Source organism: Anas platyrhynchos, chromosome 9 (genome assembly GCF_047663525.1).
Source record: "Anas platyrhynchos isolate ZD024472 breed Pekin duck chromosome 9, IASCAAS_PekinDuck_T2T, whole genome shotgun sequence".
NCBI lineage: Eukaryota > Metazoa > Chordata > Aves > Anseriformes > Anatidae > Anas > Anas platyrhynchos.
This window is the reverse complement of record NC_092595.1, coordinates 20,674,234-20,701,740: the sequence shown is the minus strand read 5'-3', so window position 1 is coordinate 20,701,740 and position 27,507 is coordinate 20,674,234. Positions and strand designations below refer to the sequence as shown.

The 27,507-nt window shown below is 35.6% G+C and overlaps 1 protein-coding gene across 12 annotated transcripts in view; it reads right to left on the bottom strand.

The window, feature by feature from the left end:
* The window catches only part of LOC119717758 (uncharacterized), a 518,405-nt gene that overhangs the window by 27,051 nt on the left and 463,847 nt on the right, over positions 1-27,507 (bottom strand). For all 12 annotated transcript variants that reach the window (XR_011811352.1, XR_011811355.1, XR_011811353.1 and 9 more), the window contains one exon: positions 5,787-5,850. Coding sequence is in view for 1 of the 12 variants with exons in the window: in XM_072042449.1 (XP_071898550.1) it covers positions 5,837-5,850 (14 nt within the window). In the remaining 11 variants the exon portion in view is untranslated. The remainder of the gene's footprint in view (positions 1-5,786; positions 5,851-27,507) is intronic.

Here is a 27,507-nt window from a genome sequence, read left to right as displayed (position 1 = left end):
TATACAGCATGTTGATCTATTGAAGGTCAATCCCAGAATAATTTTGAATGTATTAGTCTTTCTTTTGTATTATTGAAATATAGCCAGTATTTGAGCAGAGAAGACAAAGACTTCACAAAGCCCTGAAAAGGATTAAATTAAGGTTAAAAACAGTTTAATTACTTTCTGTTCTGGGACAGATGTTTGTTTACCATAAAAATGGAACTTGCACGATTAATGTGTCTAATGTGCCATTCTTTAACTAGAGAGGGGTTCCTGTATCATCTCACTGTCATTAGTACAGGTTAGACAAGTCTAGAACAGATGGATACATGCCCTTGAATAACATGGTTCTACATGAGTAGTGGCAAGCTTAGCAGGACTGGGCATTTAAGAAGGTGTTTATGTATATCTAATTTTTGTTCAGCACACAGTAAAATCATTTTGGTATCTTGATCTCACCTGTAAATGCTTCCTGACATAGGATGCTTCTCAAGTGTTTGAATAGTTTTGGAAGGGATAGTATATATTGTATAGCAATATATAGACTGCTTGTGGGTATGGCCTTCACCTGAGAAGTGAGTTCTGTTCAGTTTCATAAACCAATTGAACTCCTTGTTGTTCACCCTAGATAAGAAGATCTAGGTGAAACCACTCATGCCAAGTCTCTGTTGGCAGAGTTGATCCTAGTTGCCATGATTCAGTGTCATTCATTTGTTGTGCAGAATTTCCTCATGTATCAATCACTCTTAAGAAACACAGTTTATATCATGGTTGAATGAATTTTTCTAAGTGAAATATAACATTTTGTGGTTGAACAGAGAGGGTCAACATACAAATAGCACAAAAGGTTGCATTTATCTAAGTTCTTGTTTGAATGATAAAGCCAATGAGAAATACTGAACCTCTCACTGACAACCAGCAAGTGTTTACAATAAACAAGCAATTCTAGTGATGCCAGAGTGGTAAAAGAGCCAAACCTCTGAAAAGATAAGCAATATGATTTCAATATTTACAAGTAAATTTTGAATGCTCACATATTCATTTATTGCAGAATAGATCAAATTTCAGTTTAGACTTGGAAAAGATCTTTTGAGAAACAGTCTTTTACATAACTGATTAGAATGTTGCTCTCACTTCAAGATATTTCAACATCAGTTATATTTGGTTTGTTGCTTCGAAGACTGGGTGCTCTAGGCTAAATCTGGCACTATGTTACAGAGAATAAATTTTTTCCAACGTGTGGTTTGGATTTGCCTTCTGATGAAGACATAATGAATGTGTGGGGAATTTTACAGTGTTTTTTGTTTGTTTGTATTTTTATTATTTTTTTCACGTACACATCATTTTTGTACAATTTAAATAAATCTTTTAATTTAAATAATTACATTAAGAAATAAGTACAAGATTATGGTATAGAATCAAACAAAATATGAAATGAAATGAATGAAAAACACTGAACCTTTTGCCTAAGTCTGGCTAGGATACTCTTTCTGGAAAATATTAAAAATCATAAAAAAAAAAAAAAAGATTCCTAAATGTTGAACCATCTTCAGTTGGCCAAAGTTCTCTTTAAAGTCAATGGAGAAAGAGTGATATCTCCATGGAGCTGTTCATCCCATTGAAGATGAGTATCTCATTCTACTGATTAGAGAGACAGCGTAAGAGATGCAGATGACTTATACAATTTGTACTTCAGGGTTTATTTTAGTTGCCTAACTAAAACATCTAAGCCAACTGAGGTGTTGTAGGGTACTCCATCTTACCTACTGCTGCTGATACAGATGCCTGTAGGCTTTCTGTAGGCCCTGCATTGTATCTGCCAACTCCTTGCAGATGTCCATGATATCCTAAATTATCTCAAATGTTATTGGATAGCTGTGTTTAGGAAAAAGGCTCAAACAGTAGTTATCAAAAGTTAGTAGAGGTAAACTTTGCTTTGGAGATGATGCTTAGAAAATTTTGACTTGGAAATCTGAGGTTTACATAAACAATTGGAGTTTGTTTTTGCGAATCCTTAACCTATAACGCTACATAGGCTGAATTGCTAATTCTGCCATTGTTCCACACATGGACAGGCTGTCTCTGTCTGTCATAGTCTTGGCCTCTCCCATGTGCACTGCAGACAACATAACTACCTGCCTCTTTCTCATTTTATGATGTTTATTTGTATACTAATCTCTTTGGAGTGTGGATTATCTTTTACTATAACTTTGAACATGTTACATACTAGATAAGGATCCTACTCTTGCTTAAAATAATGGTATAATATTACTAAACCTATTAATATAAAACAGAAAAAATATATATACTAACTTGTCCAGAGTATAGGCAGCTTTTATTCTACATCTTCATTATGTTTCCATTAGGCTGATGAATGTAAATATTTTAGTTGTTTCTCAAATTTTGAATATTCTGCCCCAGTTAGTTCTACAGAAACATTCTGCTGGTAGTTTTGACATTACTAGTTCTAATTATCCTGGCTCAATCACAGGAAAATATTTACAGAAATATTATATTTGTATAATGTCAATCCTACTATAGTATGAATAGGAAGAAAATCATGTTCCTATTGTCATGGACATCATTAATAAGAGTCTGATCCACAACTTGCCTAGAAATTTTTATTTTGTTATATGAACAAATATAAAAAGATTGATGCATACCAACCCATTAAATTTAAATTTAAGCAAAACCAAGAACTTGTGCCATGGGAAAATACCAACTTTTTAGCATGTATATTTAAGCTAGGACATATAGTTAAAATTTTAAAATATTCCATGGAACACACAAACCCTAATTCCCCCCCCCCAACAAACAAACAAAATCTACAATCCTCTGATCTTTTAACAGTTGTTTTTTTTTTAACCCTTCTTCCCCCCTTTCACTTTTATCATGAAAAACCCTTGACATAATAAAGGAATTAAACTAGCTATAGTATGAAAAACAAAACCCATAGCCTACACCTTCTACAATCCATTACTGCATCCTTACAACCAGAGTTATCAGGAACAGAACACTAGAAATTGTATGGAAAGTCATTAGAAAATTACAACATTGAAAATTTTTTCCCAGAACCTGCAGTCTTCATCTTTCCCTAGCTTTCAAACTCTTCTTTGCCTTATGCTTCAACCTCATAAATACACAAACTGGAAGCAAACTACTGTGGGCCAAGCAATAATGGAATTTAATTCTTTTAGAGTACAAAGTGATCCTTACCAACATGTGCAGAAGTATAACAATACCTGTGCACTATAGCAAGGCCTTTGCACTCCATGTATTCTTCATACGGTCATCCCAAAGCAAAATCAAGTTTACCTAATACACTGGATTTACTAATGACAGCAAAATTATAGTTGCTGTGCATGAAAATGGGCTCAGACAGATAATGAGCAAGTGATGCAAACAATTGTGAATGAGAGATTATTTTTCATGAAGTAGTTTATCTCCAAAGTTTCAGTCCATGGTAAACTTACAAATTATCTTCAGAAGAAAATCTAGGAAGTAAAAGTCTATCATTTTACTGAATACATGAGGAATAGTTCCATGGATTTAGCAAAGATATTGTTGTTTGTTTGTTTGTTGTTTTTTTTTTTTTTTTGTAACACTTTCATACTCTCCATTTTCATTTTAACTATTTGCTCACGGTTCTTGGCCGATTTTTTTTTCTCCACACTACTAAAGACTAAGGTCTTGGTATATAAAATAGTAATCTGAAACAAGGGGAAAAGATGGTCAAATTGCTTAATTGCTTATCTTCCTTATGTTAAACTTGGAACAATTGTTTTTAACCTCTACTTAGCTGGACGTTAGCTGCTTCTTTTCAGGTTTGAATAGGTATTTACCGGGTATCTTTCCTCTAACTATTGACTTAATGGAAGATACTCTCCATCCTGCTTCTATTACATTCTTTCATCATGGTTACAATAACAATCTTATAGTAATAGATAGAGGAAGTCCTGAAGTGAAGTCCCTTTCCAATCACCTGAAGAATACCAATAAACTTTTGCTTTCTTTACTTAAGGCAAATCACGAAGACATATTGATAATGTTCCTGTGCACAGCATATGCGCTAAAAGTCCTAAAGTCCTTGGGATGCAATGATAGTTTAATTTTCCCTATCATTTTAGGAAAAAGTATTAAAAATAATAATAAACTTCACTTCTGATCTTGTTTAGCACAGGACAGGCTAGAGGGATCTCAAAAAAGATCCTAAGTAGTCTTGTGATGAGGCACAGAGTGAAAATAGAATGTAGAACACATTCTATTTTCTTGTGCGAATGTGTGAACACATTCTGTTTTCTTGAATGCTTGTGTTCAGTTTTCTGTCTGCAAACTGAGACGGTGCATGATATTTTTTCACAGATCATATTCAAAATCCCTGACAAGAAGAAAGGCTTTCCATTGAGTTTACAGCCTCTGAACCACTGTTTCAAAGTGAGAAAAGAAAAAAATTGAAATGGACTAGGTTGTCTTAATTTACTGAGAACCATAACCACGGATGCATGCTGAGGTGCAATTTCAAGAATACTGAGGCACCCATCTTAATTTTTATGCATCTTCTGCTTGTTTTAAAACAAAAAAAAACCACAAACAAGCAAAAAAACAAGCAAACAAACAACAACAACAAACAGGGGACTTGAAGCCTGTCATTGGGTTTCCATACTACTTGAATACCCAAGGATCTTTGGAATGGGATCTAATCTAAAACACTCAGGAGGCTCTGGAAATGTTTGCTTCTTGTTCCTTTCAGTGGAGTGAGGGTAAAGCCTGGTAAGGCAATACAAATGGCTCCAAGTCCCACAGCATTCTGTCAGCACCCACCTCTTGCTGCCCACCTAGGGCAGTTCTTCAGAGCTGCTTGGGTCCTTAGCAACAATTTTACCTGTTGAGCTCAACACCACGTCCTGACTTTTCATGATAGACCCCTGCATTCTTATCATGCTTGCTTTATGAAATCTAATTTGACGTATAGCACAAGCCTCATTGAGTACTGTAACACAAGCCTGATATTTAAGTAAATGAATTGATAATTATTTCTAATGTGCAGCAAAATGTTTACAGGAAATTTTGATTGTTTTCTTTATCATTGTTAAATGCCATTGAAGAAATTTAGCAGGCACTAATTTTAATTAAAAGGATTTTACTCGGGACTAATAAGGTACATGAATAATAATACTTTTCTGTCATTAATAAAATGTAGAAACTTTTGCTCCTGATCTTTAAACAGTCATTTGCCTTTCAGAAATGTGCTTTTAAGGTACAATTTGGTACCACCCATTAATTTAATTAATAACTTAGCAGGCTCAGTTTTATTTAATTTCTCCATTTTTGCACACAAGAGTCAGCTCTCTTATTCGGAAATATGAGATATTTTTTTAAAAAAGAACTAATTTCAGAAAAATACTTCCACAAGATCATTTCATAGACTCATGCATTCCCTTTTCCAATGACTTAACAATCGCATTAACTTTTTGCTGGCTTCACTGTGTTGGTGGACACGCTGGTAAGTATTGATGAACAGCAGTGATGATGTTCAACTAAACCATAGTCCATCAAAGCATTTAAGTGCATGAACACCTTAAACATACCTAGACTTCAGTAAAATCAATTCAGCTGCTTCAGCTGCTTATGTATGCTTTGTTGGACCAAGGGCACAATTACTACTCTGCTGGTGTGAAGCTTACTAACCGGTATTGAGAAGAACCATCTCTGTGACTGAAACTAACAGTTTGGGAATTTGTTAACTGTAAGTTGACTATAGTAATTCTTGGCTGACTCTAGAGAAGACTTCATACTTAACTCACCTGTGTGGCCTTTCAAGTGATGCATATTCTCAGTAGTGAAAGTGGGAACTCTATGAAGAAAGACCTGTAAATGGGTAGGAAATTACTTATTAAACATTATTAGAATTTGGGTTAAATTGCAGTAGTCTGGTTGAGATTCATTTTATGTATTTTTAAGTTGCCTCGAATTTTTAGTACTGAGTATGCTCTGAACATGCTCTTTCGTGTTTTTCTTTTCATATGCTTCTGTTTCTCCCTGAACTGATTTGTAACTTAAATAAGCCTCTTGGATTTCACACAAGTATGTAGTAATATAAAGCATGTAAGTCAAGCAGCTTGAAAATAAATGGGAAAACAGAAATGATTTTCACCATATTAGTGTTGAACACTGTGAAGATTCCTCAGTTTTGCTCCTTTAGTGAACGTGAAGGACAGCACTAGAATCTGTACTGAATGATATATTAAATACTGGGTTTCAGTCAGAGGGCATAGGAGAGAGCTTTCAGAGAAGGACCCATGTGTTCTTCAGCATACAAACTGTAATGAGATTTGTTTTCTTTACTTTAATAAATATTTATACATATATTTTTAACCAGACAATTACACTCTCTAATTGACTCTACCTGTGCTTCTGTGCTTGAGAAACACTCAGAATGATTATAAAACCAGAAGGATCACTATATCATTCCCTATTCCATTTCTGCCTTTTTTTTTTTTTTTTTTTTGGTTGTTGTTGTTGTTTTAGATGGTGGAGTCAGCATTACAAATTATATGACCTGGCAAACCACAAACAAGGTATGAGCTTTTGTAGGAAACAGGTAGCATGATCACCCATCCACTGGATATCATGCCTTTTTTCTCCTCTGTTGATGTTTGTTTCTCAATGCCCACATGGGTTAGAATAACATCATCAGCATAGGTCACCTTTTGTATCCAGGCAAGTGGAGGAAGATACGTTCTTGTTTCATGCTACAGTAGTTACAGAGACATTGACAAAATTCAGAGTCTGGGTGCCACTGAAACCTGTGGCTCCTGTCTTCCGCATGCACAGTCAGACTGAAGTCTCTGGGGCCTGAATGCAGTGGCAAACTAAGGTTTTGCTCCACAGAACCCCAGATGATGTGACACTGTCAAAAAATTGTTGTTTACAGAGAGAGGAAAATGAAGAAGTAAAAAGGCCTCTTAAGAACTGAAGTCAACTTCTCTTCCTTTCACTACATGTATCGTCTTTTATAATAAAGTTGCCAGGTTTACAGATGTTTTTTTCCATAGAAAAGTCTGCAAATTTCTTTTAACAGAAAAATGACCTCCCTTAGAGTTTACGTGATTGAAAACACTTTAAAATAAACTATACTTCACTCCACCATAGCTCATTATATTTCCGTTTTATTTAATTTAGAGCAGTGTGGTTTGTAATCAATGAAGTTCCTTTGCTGGAGAGAAGGTTTAAGCTTCAGAACAAATACACAGCATTTTTTCATTTCCTTAGTCTTGTACTGTAGGTGGTCAGTTCCAATTGCTGCATTTGGCACTGGAAGTTTGTTTAGTTTAAAGCCAACTAAAACAGACAGAGAATAGCTAAATTGAAAAATTGAATTTAATATGGTAAGCATTATGCTGAAGTTTATATAATATCAGTGTTCCCTAGAGTTATATATTATTGTTATATTGTTCTTTGACACAGATTGATATAAACCAGAAGTGATTAAAGGACAGGTAGAAACATTAGGTTTGCTCTTGGGGAAAAAAATCCTGAAATATGGTACAAAATTAATCTGGATGAGGAAAATGCTACCACAGGGCTATGCTGATACAGTGACAGTGGCTACATGTGGTTTGATAGCATCATGGTTGGTAGAGTCATAATTCACAATTTGAGATGACATCAGGATTAAATGGTTTCTAGCTATTGGTTTATTACTGACACAGATACTACTTAACTTCCTTTACAGGAAAAAGAGAGAAGTAATTAGGTGAGGAAAAGAGCTTTTAATACTATTACATTATAGCAGAAGTTTGGGAGGGCACAGTGACAGGTCCATATTCATTGACACCTAGCTCAATACACATCTCAGTGATGATATCCCAGACAGCTGAGCAATAAGGCAAACAGAGAAGTGCAATAGCTTCTGTTATGGCACACAATCCTTCTAGAAAATAAACTTTTTTTTTTTTTTTTTTCTTTTCTCCCAGTAGTGCACCGGCTACTATTTGATGAACATTGATAAAATTAGTGTTGTGAGGGTGTCAGTGGCACATTATAAATTCTGCACAACATCACACAGTTTGTCCTGTGCTGGGAGAAATGCAAAAAGTCTTGGTTAGACCAAGCCCTGCGGCATATTTTAATGCCTTTGGATGGCCAAGCCCTCTCATGTAGACAACTACATTGATCTATTGACTGCAGTGTAACCATGATGCTTCCAGGAGCTGAGAACCCTGCTCAGAGCTTCCATCTTTTATAACTGTCATAACAATAAGCAGGCTTTTAAAAGACAAGCAGTTTGCTTAATGTACTTTATCAGGTGAGCTCTCACTGACCAATTCTTCTCAAAACCTGGGAATTTCTGAGTTTTTTCTTTTTCACTGCTACTTACATGTAGTGACCCTGTATTTGAAGCATTGTGTATAAATAGAGTATTATCCTGCTTTCAAAAACAACCAACCAACCAAGCAAACAAACAGAAACTATCTCAGCTTACTGAAAAGATCACCTCTTCAACAAGACTTTTCTTCCTTTATATTTAGGCAGCTGTAAGCCCAATATGAGCTTAGTGAGGAAAAAGAAAGTTGAGCCTGGCCTTTTTTTAGGGAGGGCCTTGGGTGGTTCATTTCCTGGAGTTTATATGTCTGTCCACGGATATCAGCACTTTCAGAAAGTTCATAAACTTTCTGAAAAAGTGCAACATGAAAATAAGCAAATTTGTTCAAATTTAGAATCACTAATGTGTTACTCCAGATTTACACCAGCACGTTATATTACATGTTATCCCATATTTATAGTAACATATTCTCAGATACTACTTTTCTTTAAAATGAAGGGTCTATGTCTGCTTACTTTGAACTCAAAGACAAAAATTCTCATCATGTTAAATAAGAGGAAGACTAGGCCTAAATTTGCCTTTTTTTTTTTTTAATTTTTCCTGAATCATTATTAAAATGTTAAATGTTATAAAGCTTTTATTTTTTTTGACATCTAAGCAGAATAAGTAGATGAGCAAATGATTTTTCCAGTCAGCCTAGAAAAATGCTTGTCTTTTTCATATAAAAAAATGACAGCTTTGTAGTTCTATTCTCATTTTATCCATCATTTTTAATTGCAGAACAGAGTGCTATTTTTTCAACTTCTTGTAACTTCTGAGGTCATTTGTTCCACTGCAAAATGGATGGGAAAGATACTATGCAATGCTGTTTAATTCTAAAACTGCCTATATTGAATTTTTGCCTTTTGGAAGCTGTTATTTATTTTTCCTCTTACTCAATCTGTGACTGATAGCTTTCATAATGGCCATAGTGACAACAAAAACAGAGATAAGGAAAATTATGGTATTAGGTCAGACGTGAAAAAATGTGAAAATTCAGCATGCTTTTATTTTGCAGACCTCCCTGTGATGAACAAGAAATGTTATCTTCTTTCTGCAAAATGCTAACAAAGATGCTTGTGCTGGATTCTGGGCAAAATATCATCCTGAAGAGATATTTGTATCTCCAGCAATCAGCAAACTCTTGAAATATAGACAGAAACAGCAGCTAGCACATGCAGGGCAGCGTTTAAAAGTCTCCTTTCTCCTCCACTCAGAATCAAATAACTTTGGAATTTAAGCTTGAAAAATGAGAAGCTGCCAAGTTTAAGAAAAAGTCACTACAAGCATAGTTCAGTGGAAGAAATACTGAAAAGTACAGAAAGATGTTCACAGTTCAGATTCATTTTTCTGAATCAAATTCACATTGGCTGATGAACTGGTCACATATGAGTATTCATTACAGATATTCTATTGATATGTAATGCAGGAGGCAAAGGCAGGGATGTTTGGAGAGGAAGAGACGATCAAATTTATGGATGTGACACTACAGGTTTGGTTCTGCTATTTTGGATGTGTGCCTCTCCAAAAGGAGAGACACTCTTACTGATAACAGGAATTACTTAGTGCAGTAAGTGTTTGCCCCAGACAACCTGGGGATTATTTCCATTGTGCAAACAGAACAGGCCAAACAATGGTTAAATAGGGTACAGTCTACTGCAGAGGCTGCACAGACTTACTTTCAGCTTTCTCACTGTCACAAGTCATGGAGAATCCATGACAAGAGAATAAGCAATTAAATGCAGCCTTAGAGCTACAGCACGTTGTCCCAGGACAAACAGATGCCCTAAGGTTAGTACATTCTGGTGACAAAGTCCTTTACTGCTATTTACTCCCATTGCATTCTCATTTGTGGTACATATTTATAGTGCTCTTATGTTAATTTTCTGCTTTTTGTGGTTTTAATGGCAAGAAACATTCATGATTTGAAACATAATTGCATTGATTGTCTCTATTGTCAATATTCTCCATACTGGTTTGAAATTCTTCAGCCACTATGCTGTCACAGATTGGTGACATTCTTTTGTTTATGTTTAATACAAATATGTTGAATTAGGACTATCTGCATCAGCTTGTCCCAGCATTTTCACGTCAACTTAATGTTGTTGAGTACAACTTAGCCTGTGAGGACAAGGAATCTGTACCAAAGGCTGAGGTTGGAATTAGTGGCTGTTCTGTGAGCAAACGTCCTGTGCAAGCCATTGCTCATAGGACACAGATAACCGAGGCACGGGCAAGCTTGCTTTCTGGGAATTTCCCACTTAGCCTTATTCCAGTGGACTGCAGAGTAAATGTTTTATGTAGGCTCTAGGGCATCGGTTCTATTCTTGGGAGGAAATCCACACAAGCTTTGCTATCCCAGTGTTTCCATATTCCTCCCCTCTCTTCTTTGTGTCCTTTCTATCTAACACCAAATCTAAGTGCATAGAAAATAAAACAGACTTGCCTTCCCAATGAAGAAACATGAAGAACTGAAAGCATAATCATTTTGTAATTGAGAGCTTTGTTGAAAGGATTTTCCCAAAGCTTCTTCCTCCTTCAGCTCATCTCAATTAATTTGCAAATCTAGAGGTTCACCTTAAGCACAGTACTTGAAGAAAATTGAAACCCAGGAAGGGACTGTAGATGTCAGTCTGAATTTCACTGAGCTCTAATCTGAAAGGACTTAGAGAAAATAGATCCTAACCAAGTGATCCTTTTCAATCACACATAATAATATGCTATACAGCAGTCTCTTAAACCTCAAAACAATGTCATTAAAGGTTTGTCAGTATTTGGAAAAGTTAATTTTTTCACACCTTTTAGTTGTACGTTTTCTAGCTTCTGTTTTTTGGCCATAGAGGCTTAATGGGAATGTCTACAATCATCATAGGAGTGCTCCAGTCTGGAAGCTGATAGACAAAGACCTATAATGAGTATTATGAGACTGACTTCAGCACTTCAAGCAATTGATTTAAAAGCTTGGAAATCTCAAATAATTACCAGTCCCAGGGGAACTGTGGCTGTCCAAGGATTCCTGTGTTGTATCTGATGTGTTGATTTGTTCACTTCATACAAAAGCAAGTTAAAGCTAGGTTCACAGGCAGGCAGCCAGTATCTCAGTGGATATCAACATAAGATATGAATTTGGAGAACTAATTTGCTCACTATACAGTCTATGTGATCTTAATGGACAACCTAATGATTTCAGTAAATAAAAAATGTGAATTTATCATCCCTAAAATACAAGTAGGTCTTTCCAGGATCCTCAATTTACTTCTGCAGTATGCTTTTCCATTGCCAAAAGTAGATTCTAAAGTCTACTGCAGAATGAGGTCAAGAAAAAGGAATCTCCCAGTTTCAATATTTGGACCAAGTCGTAATGGATAACCATGGTAATATATCCAGAGGGACCAAAACAGCCATGGATAAAGTTACGGTATCACTAAAGTTGACTGCTTCCTTTACAGTATTTCCTCTTTTCTTTACTTTTTTATTTTCATAGTAGCTTCTTCATATTGTACCTACCATGGGAATCTTCAACAATTCTAGTGGAGGGAAACACTAATCTTAATCATAATCTTACTGAAGTGCAAATTTTGGAAATTTTTAAACTCATTTCCATATTTTGCCTAAATGTCCCTCCGTTTCTGTCATGGCTGCTCTATGGAATTCACTAGACAGCCTACTGGTAGTATTGGTATACCTTTTATAGGGAAATTGGTATTAAATGTGACTTTTTATTCAATTCTGTTTTGAAAATAAACAGTACTAAATACCATTATGTAAATAATTCAAAAAAATGTTAGTCACTAACATTTAAAGTGACTAATGTGTCACTTTAGACTTCTAGCTCTGTAGTAGTGGAAAAGTGTATTACAGCCATTGATGGAATATTTTACTCACTTGAAAAACGTGACAGAACATGACAGAATTATCCAACATACATTTAGCAAAAGCAGATGATGTTATTATTGTAGTGATAAATTTTGCTTGCTTCCCTGCTGCTTTTACTGCTGTTTTGGTGTGTGGTGTTCAGTTCTCAAATGCAGCAGCTTGGGTACTTAACATTAGCCTCAGTACATGGAGTAATTTTAATTCTCAAAATTAAGAAAAAGTTCTCTTATTTTTCAGTTATGTGTTTATTTCAGAATTATTTAATTATACGTAAGACCTACCATTGCTCTGCTCTATGATACTATCACTCTATTACCTTGTACTTTGGGTAATAATTGTGCTCTGTAGTAATAAGCAAAGACTTTTATCAGAACAGTTATTTTCATTATTTTACACTAAACATATTCTAGATAAGTCTTCCAAAGCTGTAGGGTAACAAAGAATGACATTTATTGTGAGCATTTTGTATCACAAGTTCCAGAAACCTGAATATACCTGTTAATTTCTCCCTCCAGATATTTATTGATCAACTGCTGTTGTCTCATTGTTCTCCTGCCATTGATAATTACTTTCCTCAGAATAAACAACATATTTCTTTGTTTAGTATTTCTAAAAAAATAAAGATTTTTCCTAACTTAGTCAATGGATTTGTTATGATAATGTGTTTTAAATTCACTGTAAGTAATTTTGTTGATGTAAGTATTATGAGATAACCTATAAATGAAATTGTATTGTATTGCAAACCTGTCCAGTAGATCAATAGATATTATGAAGGACCAAGCTAATTTATTTCTCCTTCTTCTTAAGTGAAAGTCTAAGTAGTCTGAGACTGCAGTATATATTTGAACAATCTTTGAAGAGAGAATTTCTCTTTTGAATAAGATAGAAAAAAAAAAAAAAAAAAAGGATCAAGAAGAAGATAGCTGAAGATTTAACAGATTATAAAGCTACAGAAAGTGCTACAGACCAAGGGTTGCAATTATAACTAAGAGCTAGGGTTAACTGGGAGCCTCTTATTTTTTGCATTTTTCTCTGGCTTTGAAAATCTTTTTGTGTCACTCTGGCATGAAAGCCAAGTGCACAAAAGCCTTTGGCAAACGGGTCTTTGGCAAAATGTTCATGTTTGGCTTAAGAAACTCTCGTTTTCCATCTTCTACTCTCATCAAGAAGTCTATTGTAGAGCTTAGAAACAATTCTGTCAAAACTTCATCAAAGTATTTGCTACCAAAATGTTCCAGTTTTTGGCATAATGTCAATTGGAGCAGAAAATATTTAATTGAAAAAATTCTGACTAGTTCCATAAATGTCATTATATTTATTAGGTACATATGTAACAGTAGCTGAATTAGCTATGTGTTTACACAAATCAAGTCATCTGAAATATTATGAAGTCAAACAGGGCTCAAGGGCTGGCTGAGTAAGTGTCATAAATTTTAGTAACCCTTGATCTTAACTTCATGCTCATTAGAACATGTCTGTGAACAAAACTAATTGAAACATCAGGAAATGGTCAGAACACAAATGAAAAGCATTAACAAAAAAACAAAAACAAAAACAAACAAAAAAAACATTTAAATTAATTTACAATAATGCATTATTGTGACTGGCAAATTGAATTGATATCCAAGTCCTGACACACTTTTTTATTTGAAACTATAACAAGATTATTTATCAAATGAATTAATTTTCTGTTGATGGTAATATTAGCTTTTAAGGAACACATGAAGACATAAAATAGTTTACTACAAGGCTTTAGGGATCATCGTTCCAAATTCTCTAATATTATTGTAATTGGGAACATTTTCAATGAATATAATTATGTTGCATTCATGGTAAAAAGATATATAAGTGAAATTAAAATTAGAGTTTTTTGAAGCTTTTTTGGTACTTTATCTGATTAGTCTGCTGTCTCTCATGAAAGTAGGCAAGTCTTCTCTATTGTAGGTTGAGATGAAGAAATAGTGGATGTTACTGAGCCAGTTACTATTGTATTCATATATAATTTCTTCTAGAGTTTCTTTCTGGGTTTGTGTGTGTGCATGTGCATTTATTCCACATGTCTGAGGTCCTCTCTCTCTCTCTCTCTCTCTCTATCTAAAGACTTACAGGCTATTTCTCTCCTGAATGATTGGGATGGCATATGATGGTGATATGAAAAATGCATAGAAATTAGATGGCCTAAAGAAATTGGTAGGAGCTGGCAAAATCTTTTTACTCCAAACTCAGTGTATGCCTTTGCTTTTTGTTCTTTTGAAACTAGTACGCTGTGATGTATGATAGTATTCTACAAGATATTTGCAATACTTTTTTTTTTTCTTTGCAGCATACACTATCAAAGAATCACTTCCTATGTACAGCTCTTCTTTTAATCTTGTCAAGCACATTTCTTGTTTCTTAGACATCTTTTAAAATGTTGGTTAGTAGTACCACTCCCTATGCTGAAATATCTTGTATAAAAGGATAATAAATGCTATTTTCTAATAGACTGCAGATGTTCTCTCCTGTTCTCTCAAGGGACCATGCTCTTAGAATATTGCTGAAGCCAAAGGGTGCACCTTTATGAGACTAGCAGAGAAGACCACTCATGACTACTACTCTTTGTCTGGAAGGACTTCTGTAAGGCAGACTGTCCTTCCAAACGGCCACCAGAACTATCAGCTGGTACAAAAAGTAGGCCAAAATCAGGCTGGTCAGATGAGAAAAACTGTACCAGAAACAGAATGCAAATAAAGAGAAAATTTATTTGCATAGAAATGCTGGCAAAATTGTTACTAAATAACTAAAAATACAGCTTTAAAACTGGTTACCTTCATAAAAACTACGTATCTTACCTAGAATTAAAGCTGCTCTAATTTGTTTTAGCTTACTTTCCTCTCAAATTGACATTAAACTACCTGACGTTCACTTAAACTGTGAATAAGATGGTTTATCTAAGGTATTTTAAATAATTTAATGCAAAAATTAGTGTAGACTTTGATACACTATTATTTACTTCCTATACAGAAGAAATTCTGGTTTCAAAAATATTCAGATTAGTATTGCTCCTGCTTTGTTGCTGTAAATCAGGGACTGCAAGATGAGGCAGAGATGGACAAATGAAAGGAGTCAGTACCTGGGCTCCAGTGAAAACAGTCATTATGGTTCCCCTTCAGCCAGCCAGGAAGCAGCCCATCACTAGGAGAGTGCATGTTCATTTGGGTACCTAAGGTTCTATTAAGACAGAACAGTCCAGGAGCAAGTCTGTCAGAAAAGGACTCTACAAGCACATGTAAGTAAATAGGACTATTCTACTCAGACCTGTATTTTACCTTGCTGTAGGAGACAAAATGAATTTGTGTCCACTAGTGAAGAGCTAGAACACAGTTGTTTGGAGAAGTCTGGGCAGAGAGGTGACACTTAGGAAGAGAGATGAAAGGTTTCTGGTTATGAGTTACACAGTTCTGCTACAGAATATCTGGAGAGAAGAGTTCTTTATTTAGACAGGAGTAAACCTGTCAGTGTAACCGTGCTATGAAGTCCACAAGGGGAGTACTCTAGTGTGGGTAGTTAGGGTCTGGCGGCCGGAAGATGTCGTGCTGTACGGAAAGGTGGAGCCCCTCCCTTGATGGACAGTAGCGTGTGGCCTGTGATGTAAGCAAGCGGAAGTGATGCTATGGGCCTCGGGTATATAAGCCCATGTGACTCGACAATAAATGCCATTTGCCATCCACCACATTGGTGTCTGTGAGCTGATGGACCGAGCGGCCTGGGGTTGGCCGCCGTGCCGTTCCTGAACCAGGTCGCCACTGCCCCCTGAAGGCAACACTCTAGTAGATACATAGCATAGCACGGTACTGTTCCGGAAACTGGTGTTAAGCACCCATGCTACTGGCAGGGCTTATAGGTGAGGCTTTTTAGTAAAAAGAAGATAAGGCCATGACTACAAAGCACCTCCTTTTGTTCAGAGGTGTGTTCTAATGAGCATGACCCTTTGGCATATCAACCACTTCTCCCAGTTTTGTGTCATCAGCAAATTTTTCTGAGGGTACACTGTCCCATTATCCAGATCAGTTTGTATTCATCCATTTGTACAAAGTTAAACATTTATACTATTTAGAACTTTTTCAAATCAGAACCTAAAGCTTGAGGTCTGAAGCTTAGTTTAGAAACTTTAGTCTGTAGAAACCTGTATTTGATATGTAGGTAAAACAAAATGTAAAATTGATGCTGAAGAGCTTGTACTTGATATGATTTTCAACAGTACTTCTCTAACTTCATAAATACTGAAAATAAATCAAGTTCTTTTTATATCAGTCCTAAATAGTGACTCAGCTGCGTAATTATAAGCACTGAAGGCTGGCAGTTTCAGCTTGGATGTTTATCTGATGTAAATGAATTATTCTCTTGGTTTTGCAGAATAGGCTCAGATTATACAAAACACGTGCAAAGATCTCACAAGAATATTTACTTTAGTTAACATTTCAATATTTCTACTCCAGTACCACCTCAGGAGAGAAAAAGAGCAAACAAAACAATTTAAAATAAATATAGAGGATTTGCTTCAAACCTCAAAGTTTCTGTTTAGGTTCCAGTTTTGGTGTAACACTGGAGTGACAAATTTTAATTTCTGAGACATACATAAACTGTATGTAAATATTTTTGTTTATAAATATACAAAACCTCAAAAGTAAACAGCTAACAGACCTGTCAAGTCTTAAGCACTAAGCACAAAACCTGAGGCACCCTTCCTGACTGTCCTCTGCTTCTGATACCTTCAACTCATATCATGCTAAGAAGCCACTGCCTTCCTCCTCCAGGACCACATAGGCCAGACACGGTTCCTCACATCAGTTACGTAGAGCTGGCTCCTTGGCTTCAGTCATCTGCCAAACTTCTGTGACACTGGCAATCTCCTGTGTCAGATTGGAAGTGTGCATAGAGGTGTTCAGAGATCTGTCACTGACACCACATCTCCTATCCCCAGGTCAAGGCACCCATAGCCCCCAAGAACTCTATGGAATCTAACTTTATAGAGAAATATTGATTTGCTAGCACAAGTAAAAATACTTTCTGAAGTGTATGATAATATATAATATAATACTTCTTTTCCTTCACCAATCTAACTTATCATGTGGTATTGAGGGTGAGGTCTAACTGGAATTAGTATTCACAGCACATCACAGGACATATTCTAAGATAAATTTAAATGATGTCATGATGAAAATGAAGAAGGGACCAACCAAAGTCTTCAGAAATCTAGTGAAGATACAAGAGAATATCTGCCTTTTTAGTCATTGTTGATATGGTTCCTCCATTAACAGCTTATTTGTACATTAGGCGTATGAAATTCTGTGTTGTGTGATTAGTCATTAAGTGTATCTGTTGAGGGACAATTGTGTTGAGTCCTTGATATCACTGGAGCTCTGGTAGCTGTAGGGCTTGTCTCAGCCTAATTTTAGGTCTTTACTTTCAATCTGTTGGAGTGTAAAGTGTAACTAAACAAGAATGATCATTTTTACTTTCCCTATTAATTTCATTCTAGAAAGGCGTAAGTGAAACTAGGTGAATTAGGCCCTCTATCTTAAATGATTTCCATTGAAGGATATTTTCATATAGGAACTTAGGTTGCTAAAAAACGATTAGCTTAATTCCTGTTGAGACAGGGTAGAATTTCAATTGCCCACCTGAAAAAAACATATCATTTTATCATTTTTTTTTAGTGTTTCTATGCAGCAAGAAGTTCTGCTATTAATGAAAGTGCAGATACATCTCATGAGTATATAATAAACAGAAAATATGGTACCCTACCCTTTTCAAAAGAACTAATCAAGTACTACAAGGAAAATGAATGTAAATAAAATATTGATTAAGAACTAAAAGGATTTTAATTATATTACTTTCAGAAATAATTTAATTTAACCTAAATACACAACTGGGAGCAGATACTTTGCCTTAGCATTTTTCAAATTGCTAATTAAAATTTCCAGGAGGAAATTCAAGTTTAGTGACTGGATTTTAAACATAAATAATGTTTGCTTCTTTTCATAATAGTTTTATGAAGGTTTATGTAGTGCCAAAATGTAATACTGCATGCATGTGTTTTTTAAAAATAATCAGATAACCTGGATGGTCTGCACAACCACTGTGAGTATAAAGCAGTTCTTAATTAAGAAAACTTGAAAATTAAAGTGTGATTTTGGTTACATATCTGTCATGTCTTCTTTATATAGATTTGTATCTACATTGTTTATGGAATTCTTTAGAGATAATTGCTTTTTGGTAAGATAAAAGCAATTATAATGATGGAGCACTCTTTGTGTTTCTGTTGCCACTGAGTAGCAATTTTACTATTTATCTGAAAAGAGATGAATCTGATTCTTTATTCTCTGCCATAAAGACTTGTTCCAAAACCCAGTGATGTAAATGGAATTACTCATCACTCTATAATTTTGTATAGTTTTTGGCTCTCAGTGCTGCTTCCTACTTTACACCATATTATTTATTAGACTGCTGATTACTTTCATATACACCAAATTGACTGGGACTACAATAATAAAGAGGCACAACATTTTGAAGATTTCTCTGAAGAATCTTTTAAAACTGTAAGTTCTTTACAGAATCTTGAGGCAAGCTGATCAAAATTTAATTAAGGTCCTTTCACCCTCTTTGGATGCAAAGGAAAGTGCCAAAATACAGGGATAAAGGGGAAAGGAGGCTATTGAGTTACCTGTCCAAACACTTCAGACAAAAAAAAAAAAAAAAAAAAGGAGCAGTCCTCCTCTGATATTCCTTAACCTTTGATTAGGGAGCAGTAGCAGAGTCCCCTTTATGCAAAGACAGAGGACTAGAACATGTAATTGGAATACAACAAAATTCAGAAACATCCTGAAGAAAATTATGACAGAGAAGAATGATGTGTCCCGCTAGTCAGTGCTTCCTCCCTTGGGTCATTATGTGTACACGTCATACAGCATGTGACATACAATTTATATGCAATTTGAAAATTTTCCTTAAAATATATAATGAATGTCTATGCTGCAGTTATTAGTTTGTCTGTCCAGCCCTCCTTGCATATCTTGATTCAGTTTCAACCAATTTTTCAACCCATTTGACAAGTAGATTTAGGGGTCTCAAAATATGAAAATCAGAAGAAGAGACAGGAAATCTATTACAGCCTCTAATAACCTACAGCAAAGTTTAATGAATCACTAGATACTACAGGATCTGTTAAGCACACCAGTGTTGTGACTCCAGCCAATGGAAAGCTTTGGTCTAATCACACTTAGACACCAGAAACTTGGAAACATGCATCTGAGGAAACCAGGTTTCACTAATCTGTTGATAATGGAAAGAATTGTTTATAAGAGATGAATAGTTTAAACATGAAGGAATTTACATATTATTGGAGTTATCTGTCCAACATAAAAAATGACTATCTTACCATTTTTCTTAAACACGGGTAAGCTTTGGACTACGTCCTGTGTTCTTCCATAGGCATCTGGTACTGGACACTGTCAGGGTACTGAGCTTGAGGGACCTTTGTCTTGAGCAAATATGCATGTTCCACTGCCTCTGTGACTTAGTGACTGAAATATGAACAACTGAAAATTGATTTTGGACACTCAGCACTCTGCAACCATTATTATCCTTCACAAATGGTACTTCTGCAAGAGTAAGCTTTAAAAATGAAACTCTTCTTCTTTGTAGGCACTGAAGATGCAAATTTGGTGGGTCAGAATCTGTAGGCTATCTCCTCAACTGTACTTTCTGCAACTTAATGTTTCCTTTGCACTTTGAAGTGGTTGTATTTAAGCTTCTATGTGTACATACAGAATGATCTCTCAGGATGAAAGGTAATATGAAACTAAAGACTTTACGACATAATGCCTGAAAGAACTAAGGAAGTATTGGAGATGCAATATTATTCACCATTAATCATTCTAGCTGGCTACACCTATGATAAAAGCGTGTATGCGTGTATTTACAAAATACATGAGTGTGCAAAGACTGGAGACATGGAGAGTGCATTGACTGACTTTCTTGTGTACACTGAGTGCATGTGGGGCTACAACTCAAGTAAATGAGAATGACATTGAAACATGAAGTGTAAGCTAAAGGGAGTGTTTGAACTGCTTGATGTTCAGTGATGTATGGAGCTGACATTTGCAAATGTATGTTAGATATTCTGTTTTCATTTCTTGACCCTGTCTGTGAAGCAGTCCTTTCACCATCCAGGAAAAAGAAGGAAGAGGAGAATTCTAAGAAGTAAACTGCACTTGCCATTCTTTGCTAGGCAAGTCTACAATTCTAACCTTTGCCTCCAATCATCCAAACTTTACATATACAAAACCTAGAAACGTAATAATATTATGTATGCTTCATTATGTGGAATTTTATTTAAAAATTATTTCTGTAAGTCTTTAAGTATGGCTTCTTATTTCTCATTCATTAATGCTAAATTAATATTGTTATAAACTGATCTTAACACAATCCAATCTCTTGTTTTATATTAAAATCAAAAGCAATTGGGCACTTAGTATTTCTGTTGATCTGGACAGCAGTTTCCATTCTAATATTAAAAGATTTTTGTCATTTACATTTTTTCCCTCAAATTCTGCTTCACAATTTAAAAAAACAGTAAAATAATGTCCTAGTGGAGTATGAGAGGAGGAATAAATCTGAATTTGTGAGACATTTAGATCCTACAGTTATTCAAGCCACATGAGTATGTCAGACAATGATTATCATAAGTGAGGACTATAGAACCTTTGGAGAGTCTTGGAATAGAATAGAACAGAACAGAAAGAATAGTTCAACTGAAAGGGACCTTCAAAGCTCATCTAGTCCAACTGCCTGACCACTGAAGGGCTATATAAATATATATTCATTACTCAAACAAACTGACTTCAAACAAAAATGTCATAACTCAACAGACAACATAAATCTAACACAGTCGTACGTTTGATTTTTTATCTGTCTGAGTATAAAATAAAAGTGATCTAAATATTAGTATGTTTGACTCTAAAGCATGCCTGCTTGGGATCACAAAAGTGCCTCTTAAAGGATAAGAAAAACAGAAAAAAAAATTATTATAAATCAGTATGCCAAGTTCAAGGAAGGTCATAATTTACAAAAATAAAACACTATTTATTAGACTATTCCATTTGTTTTGTGATTTTCAATCAACCTCAGTTTTTATTTAGTTCCTCATTCTGTCCCTCTATTGACAGAGGCTGATTAATATATATTTTTGTAATTTTCTTTGAAATCTGCACAGAAAACAGGAGTGAACCCTAAATTCAAATAAATCACTGCAAAGACTCACTGGCTGACAAGTCTGTCTTGCCTCAATGTGCCTGGTTGCTTGCACATGTGTCTAATCATTCATGTGGCTGACAAGGTATCATCTTAACAGCACAAAAAAAAAAAAAAAAAAAAAAAAAAGCCTATAAACTGTGACCCAGATGTGGACTTCCTATAGAAACATTTAATTTCATGAACTGCTCTTTCAGGTGAAGAGAGCATGTCTACCAAAAGACAAGAAGAAAAAATAGGAGGAAAAAAAGCGTGGATTACATCAGTGGGGGAACATATATCCCATATTCCCTGAGGTTTGTGGTAAGACTTTGGTTGTTTCATGTGAGTTGGATGAATCCTACAAAAAAAAACACACAACAGTTCTCATCAGTATAGACTCGTTTGTTAAATCCATTTTCCTCGACCATTTCTACTCTTTGGCCATCTGTTCTGTAGACGAAGCTTAATGATTGATTCGTTGTGTCAAAGCAGCTGCAATGAATTACACTCATGAGGGACAGTGTAGGAAGAACCAAAGATTTCTTTTCCCCTTTTTCTGTACATCATATGGCTTTTCTTCTCTTTTCTCAGCAGTTTTGTCTCATTCAGCTTGGCCATATGGTTGAAGTGACTGAAACATCCTAAACATAGGCAGAGACATAACCATTATATCCAGCAGCTGTTAGCCACAAGCTGCCCCATCATACGTTTTCATTCATGTCCCTGAGCCATGCAGGTGAGTTACACCTCTACTTAAAGCATTCAGCCTTCAATTTTTTCTAAATGGGACTGGGAGAAGGACAATTACCAACTGAATGCATAGAAATGCCTCTAACAGAGTTTCCCAGTCTTTCTGTAGCTGAGAAATACTAGAGAAAATTCTCATGTTTTCTGCCCCACAAGTACGGTGACAAATAGGCACCTATGAGCAAAGTGTTTGCATACTAGTTGCATGGAACACAAGTCACTTTTCCCTCAGAACAAATATCTATGTGAGAATATGGATCTATATATTCACAAATTACATCACACAATGAGCTGACAAGATTAAACATAAAGAAAATATTAATCATGCCTTGTTTATTACTGCAAGGTAACACTTACTTTTCTTTACATAGCCCTGCAGAGTGGGAGGAGACAACTGTATGCTGCTTGTGAGCTGGAACGATAGTGTGTGGTGGCAGTGGTTGTAGGATACTCATTATCACAGTGTCAGCAAAATACTGAGCATCGGTAGGGGATCCGTGTGAAGGTGAGTATAGTTTAGTTATACAAATACAGCGGCTGAAAGAGGCTAGTAAGAAAGACAGGTAGAATACAAATGTCACCATGACACTTCTGACTGGGAGAAGACAGGAAGAAAATTGGACCAAGTCTGTTGCTGCTCCCAGAAAAGAAGGTGCAGATGCCAGGAAAGAAAGGAGATGACCAGTCTAGAGGCACAGTTTATCTGAGATGTGTTCTCAAAGTGCCCCAGTATCCATAGTAACCTGCCCTGGAAAGTATACAGCCAAAGGTGTCTGTATTGCACTGTCTTAGATATGTGATGAACTATTAGCACGTGTAAATAAACCTAGTCGGTAGGTTAGTAGGTTACTTCATAGAGTAGTAGCTAGGTACTACCTATTAGTAGATAATGATACTAGTTAATAATAATGAATAATTGTGGCTATTTATACAAAAAGCAGACACTGAAGCATTTTCTAATTGCCTGATATGACATAAAACAATGTGCTTATTTCTTGAAAAGATGGCACACAAATACTGAATAGTAACTAAGGAATACTTATAAACCAGCAGAGGATCAGAAGAATACTTGCAAAAACGAATTGTACAGAGCCTAATTTCAGGCATTACATGGATACACCAAAAGCTGGAGTTTATTTGGACACTATTTCTGAACACAAAAAAAACCAACACATTCTGTCTCTAAATTATTCATGACAAATTATTCACATAGTCCTGATGGGATGGATATGGTAGTTGCTTTTCAACTCCTTGTGCTTTTCTTGCTGCTGGTTACTTTTTATGTGCATTGTGGCATATTTTGAGATTTAATAACCTCCACTGATTGGAGACACGGGTGAGGAAGCAAGGAATTTCTCAAATAAGGTTACTTGGATTAACAAAGTCAAACTCATGACTGCCAGCACCACTTCTTTCTGTACAACTGTGCTTTACTCCTGCAGAAACTATTAAACCTGCCAAATATTTCTTTGGTTATTCCTTTTTTTCTGTCTTCCTCAAGTTGAAAGATTCATAGCCAATCAGAAAAGGCTCCTGTATGTGAGCTAATGAGGTTAATATATTATCTGCAAATATGTGAAGACTGAACTAGGAACTTAGCTACTGAGACTTGTTCACAAGGAAAGTCAATCCCATTTTGTAGCTGTGGCTTTCTTGATCTTACTATCTAACCTTTTGTTTTTCTTTATTGTTGGTTTTGTTGGTGGTGCTGTTTGGTACAAGACAACTGTTCCACTTTCCTTTTTGAAATATAGAAGAAAGGCTTGCCCATGTTATTTGTTTAGATTCTGTAAGGCATTTAAAAGAACATTCTTCCTTATTTTTCTTTATTGCCTGGCTTATGATTGGAGCGTTTACCACCCTGCACTGTGCACTGTTGTCGTTACATTTTGTCATTACATTTTCTTTATGTTCTTATCACTGTATTCTGTAGACAACAATTGTCAATAAAAAGAGTAAGATAAGAAGAAATTGATTTGAAAAATAGGAAAGAAGGCAGATACAGTATTTCTGAAATTCAGGGAGTATATCAGGTACATCTAATAGTACAAAAACTTGCATAAGGATCACTTTATGAACATTCAGATCCATGTCCTGTTGGATGGGGGTCAGTGAAGTAATTTTAACTGTCACATTTCACATTAGAGTGTTATAATGGAAATGTTTCCTCCTCTTATGCCTGAGTTATGAAACAATGTGGTTATATTATGCAAGAATTAATTGTACATACCATTTCTGTTACTAGAATTTTTCCTTGTATTACTGGAATTTTTCAATTGCTATTATCTTTTCAAGTATTTTAATTAGTGTTTAATTCCTGTATTTACTAACAATCTTTGAAAAGTTTGAGATCAGTGTAGACCATCAAATGAATTTTTATTTTATTCCTGTTCATATAATTTTACTAGGAAATCATAATCTATTTATGACATTGCCCCCCACCCGTCCCTACCCCATTATGAATCATGTTCTTTTTGGGTCTTTTTCCATAACAACAAAAGATATGGATATTAATAGTCCTCCTGCTCCAAATACAGAAATAATTCATAGTGTTAGACTCTGAAATCCTGCCTAGAGAAGAAAAATAAGTCAGATGTCCAGATAAAGTCTGACTCAAAGTTTTTGGAAGACTGTAGAAAAGTTTACGGAGATTTCTGATCAATCTCAGATTCCTGTCAGAGAAAAGCAGTAGATACTAACTTACTGATATGGCTATGTTTGCATGTGCCACCAATAAAAAACTTTAGGAAATACACACATTTTTAGAGAACCTCATTAAAGTCTCTCCCTCCTTCAGCTTAGAAACACATTAATCTTCCATCCATTCTCTTTCTCATTACAATTATGAAATTGTCATAAACATTGCAAAAAGAAAAATATGGCACGTCCTTTTCTAGTTAGAGTCTATCATAAAAGGGGAGTATTTTCAGAGACATTCTTTGCTCTATTGTACATAAAAAAATGAACATTTTGTAATGAAGATTTTAATTCTTGAACTGAATTCTTTTACTCTAACAAATGTTCATAAAAATCTCCCAGCAGTCAGGGGAGTTGGGGAGGTAGGCAGGGACGGACATGGCAACACTTCATGCTATTACAAAAAGACTTTTACTATAAATTTTACTATACATACTAATACAAAAAGACTTTTACTATAGTTTTCTTTCAGTGATCTGTTACTCCAAGCAGTTCAGAGGTAGGCATGTTCAGTCAGTCATTAGAGAAATGACTCATATAATTCTTTCACTTGTCATCCCTTTTAAGCAAATGGAAAAGATAGCAAATGATTCCTAAATCACCCTTAGAAGTGGGTTTCCTAGTCCCACTATCTGAGATGTACTCCTGTGCCTTATGTTTTAGATATAAATGCAGTGACCATCTATCCTTGTAGTAGAAGAAGGTGCGGCAACCAGTAATTCTTTGTTTTCCTCTGGTGCTACTGTTTCAGTGAAAAGATAAGAGAGTAATTGCTAAAACCACATCAGATTGCTGTTTGACTTAGAACTCTAGTTTAAACTAGAAAAGTTGTTTGACTGGGATGAAAGACAAATAAGAAAGCAGATAATGAATTATGGAAAGACTTAAGAAATAGCGAACTGAAGTTTTGCTGTACTCAACTTGCTGTTTGCACTGTCTGTACAAGTATTACTGTTTCGTCTTAACTGACAAGTTTTTCCTATACTTTTTTTTTTTGTCTCCTTTTGTAAGAGACAAGCTTGAATACAATGGAAACTGCAAAACAAAATTAATCAAATATTTACTGCAGTGTTTGCTGGAGTATATATGACATAATTAAAAACCATCTTGATATCCAAGAATGTATGTGAAGTAACTAATGTGGTTGCTCCTGAATGTACAAGCCACCTCATTGTTCATACCCACCTAGTCGTTCAGTCTTACCGCAGGCATTCCTATATCTACTGCACTATGTGATCTTACTTTAGTTAGCATCAACAACTTTTGCCAACATAAAATCATTGCTCCAATTAAATTTCCTACATGTGTTACATCAGTGCAAGTCATAGCAAGGAAGCCCACACACATTTTAATGTTTTCTGTAATTTGTTAGTGGTCAGTATTTTTGTAATCAAGCAATTTCCGTAAATTCTGTATGTTGCTGTTGTAGAATGTGAAACACTGTTGTGGTTTAACCTGGCTGGCAGCTAAGCACCACATAGCCATTTGCTCACCCTCCCCCCTCCCTCTCTGGGATGGGGGAGAGAAACAGGAAAATGAAGCCTGTGGGTTGAGATAGAGACAGTTTATTAAGGCAGAAAATAACAATGATAATGATAATAGTGCTACTAATAATAACGTGTACGAAACAAGTAATGCACAATGCAATTGCTTACCACCTGATACCCAGCCTGATACTGGGGATCACTGACCGATACCCAGCCTAGCCCCGAGACGCCGGCCCTCCTCCCCCTGGCTAGCCACCCCTATATATTGTTTAGTATGAGGTCAGATGGTATGGAATACCCCTTTGGCCAGCTTGGGTCAGCTGTCCTGGGTCTGTCCCCTCCCAGCCTGCCCGCTGGCAGGACAGAGCAAGAAGCTGAAAAGTCATTGGCTTAGTGTAAGCACTGCTATGCAACAATTAAAACATCAGTGCGTTATCAATACTCTTCTCATCCTAATCCAAAACATAGCACCCTACCACCTACTAGGAGGAAAATTAACTCTATCCAAGCTGAAACCAGGACAAACACAAACATCTACATTTTGATGAAGAAATTATCACAGTGCAAAGAGTGATTCCTCAAGGCTGGTTGAGTTGCTTGGCTGAGAGGACTGATAATAATAGTGAATGTCAATTGTCAAAATAAAGGTTCTAGAAACCTTTTAACATATTTCAGACATGGCTACTATCTCAATAATTCATTCAGTGAAGCCCCTTGTGGGGAAAAATAACCCTATCTTGCATCTCTGGTGTAAAACAACACAAAAGGACAAACAAAAATTTTCAAAGTATCACCATAATTTAGTGTAATCTGCAGAAATAGGAATGTTCTGCAGTCTAGTGGGGCTCTTGCTGCAGTATAATTGAAATCAGATTATTCTGCAATAGGGCACTACTGCCTGTTTGATAGTATTAATTAAATGAACACCTCTGGCGCAAGGGGTAATTCTGAGTTCTTCAAGTACATCTAAGATGCTCAATAATCACCACTTCCACATAGTCTGGAGAGTCTAATTATGATGGTGGAACAGATAGACTGTGGATACATTTCTATTTTCAGTGGGCCCAGAAATTCATT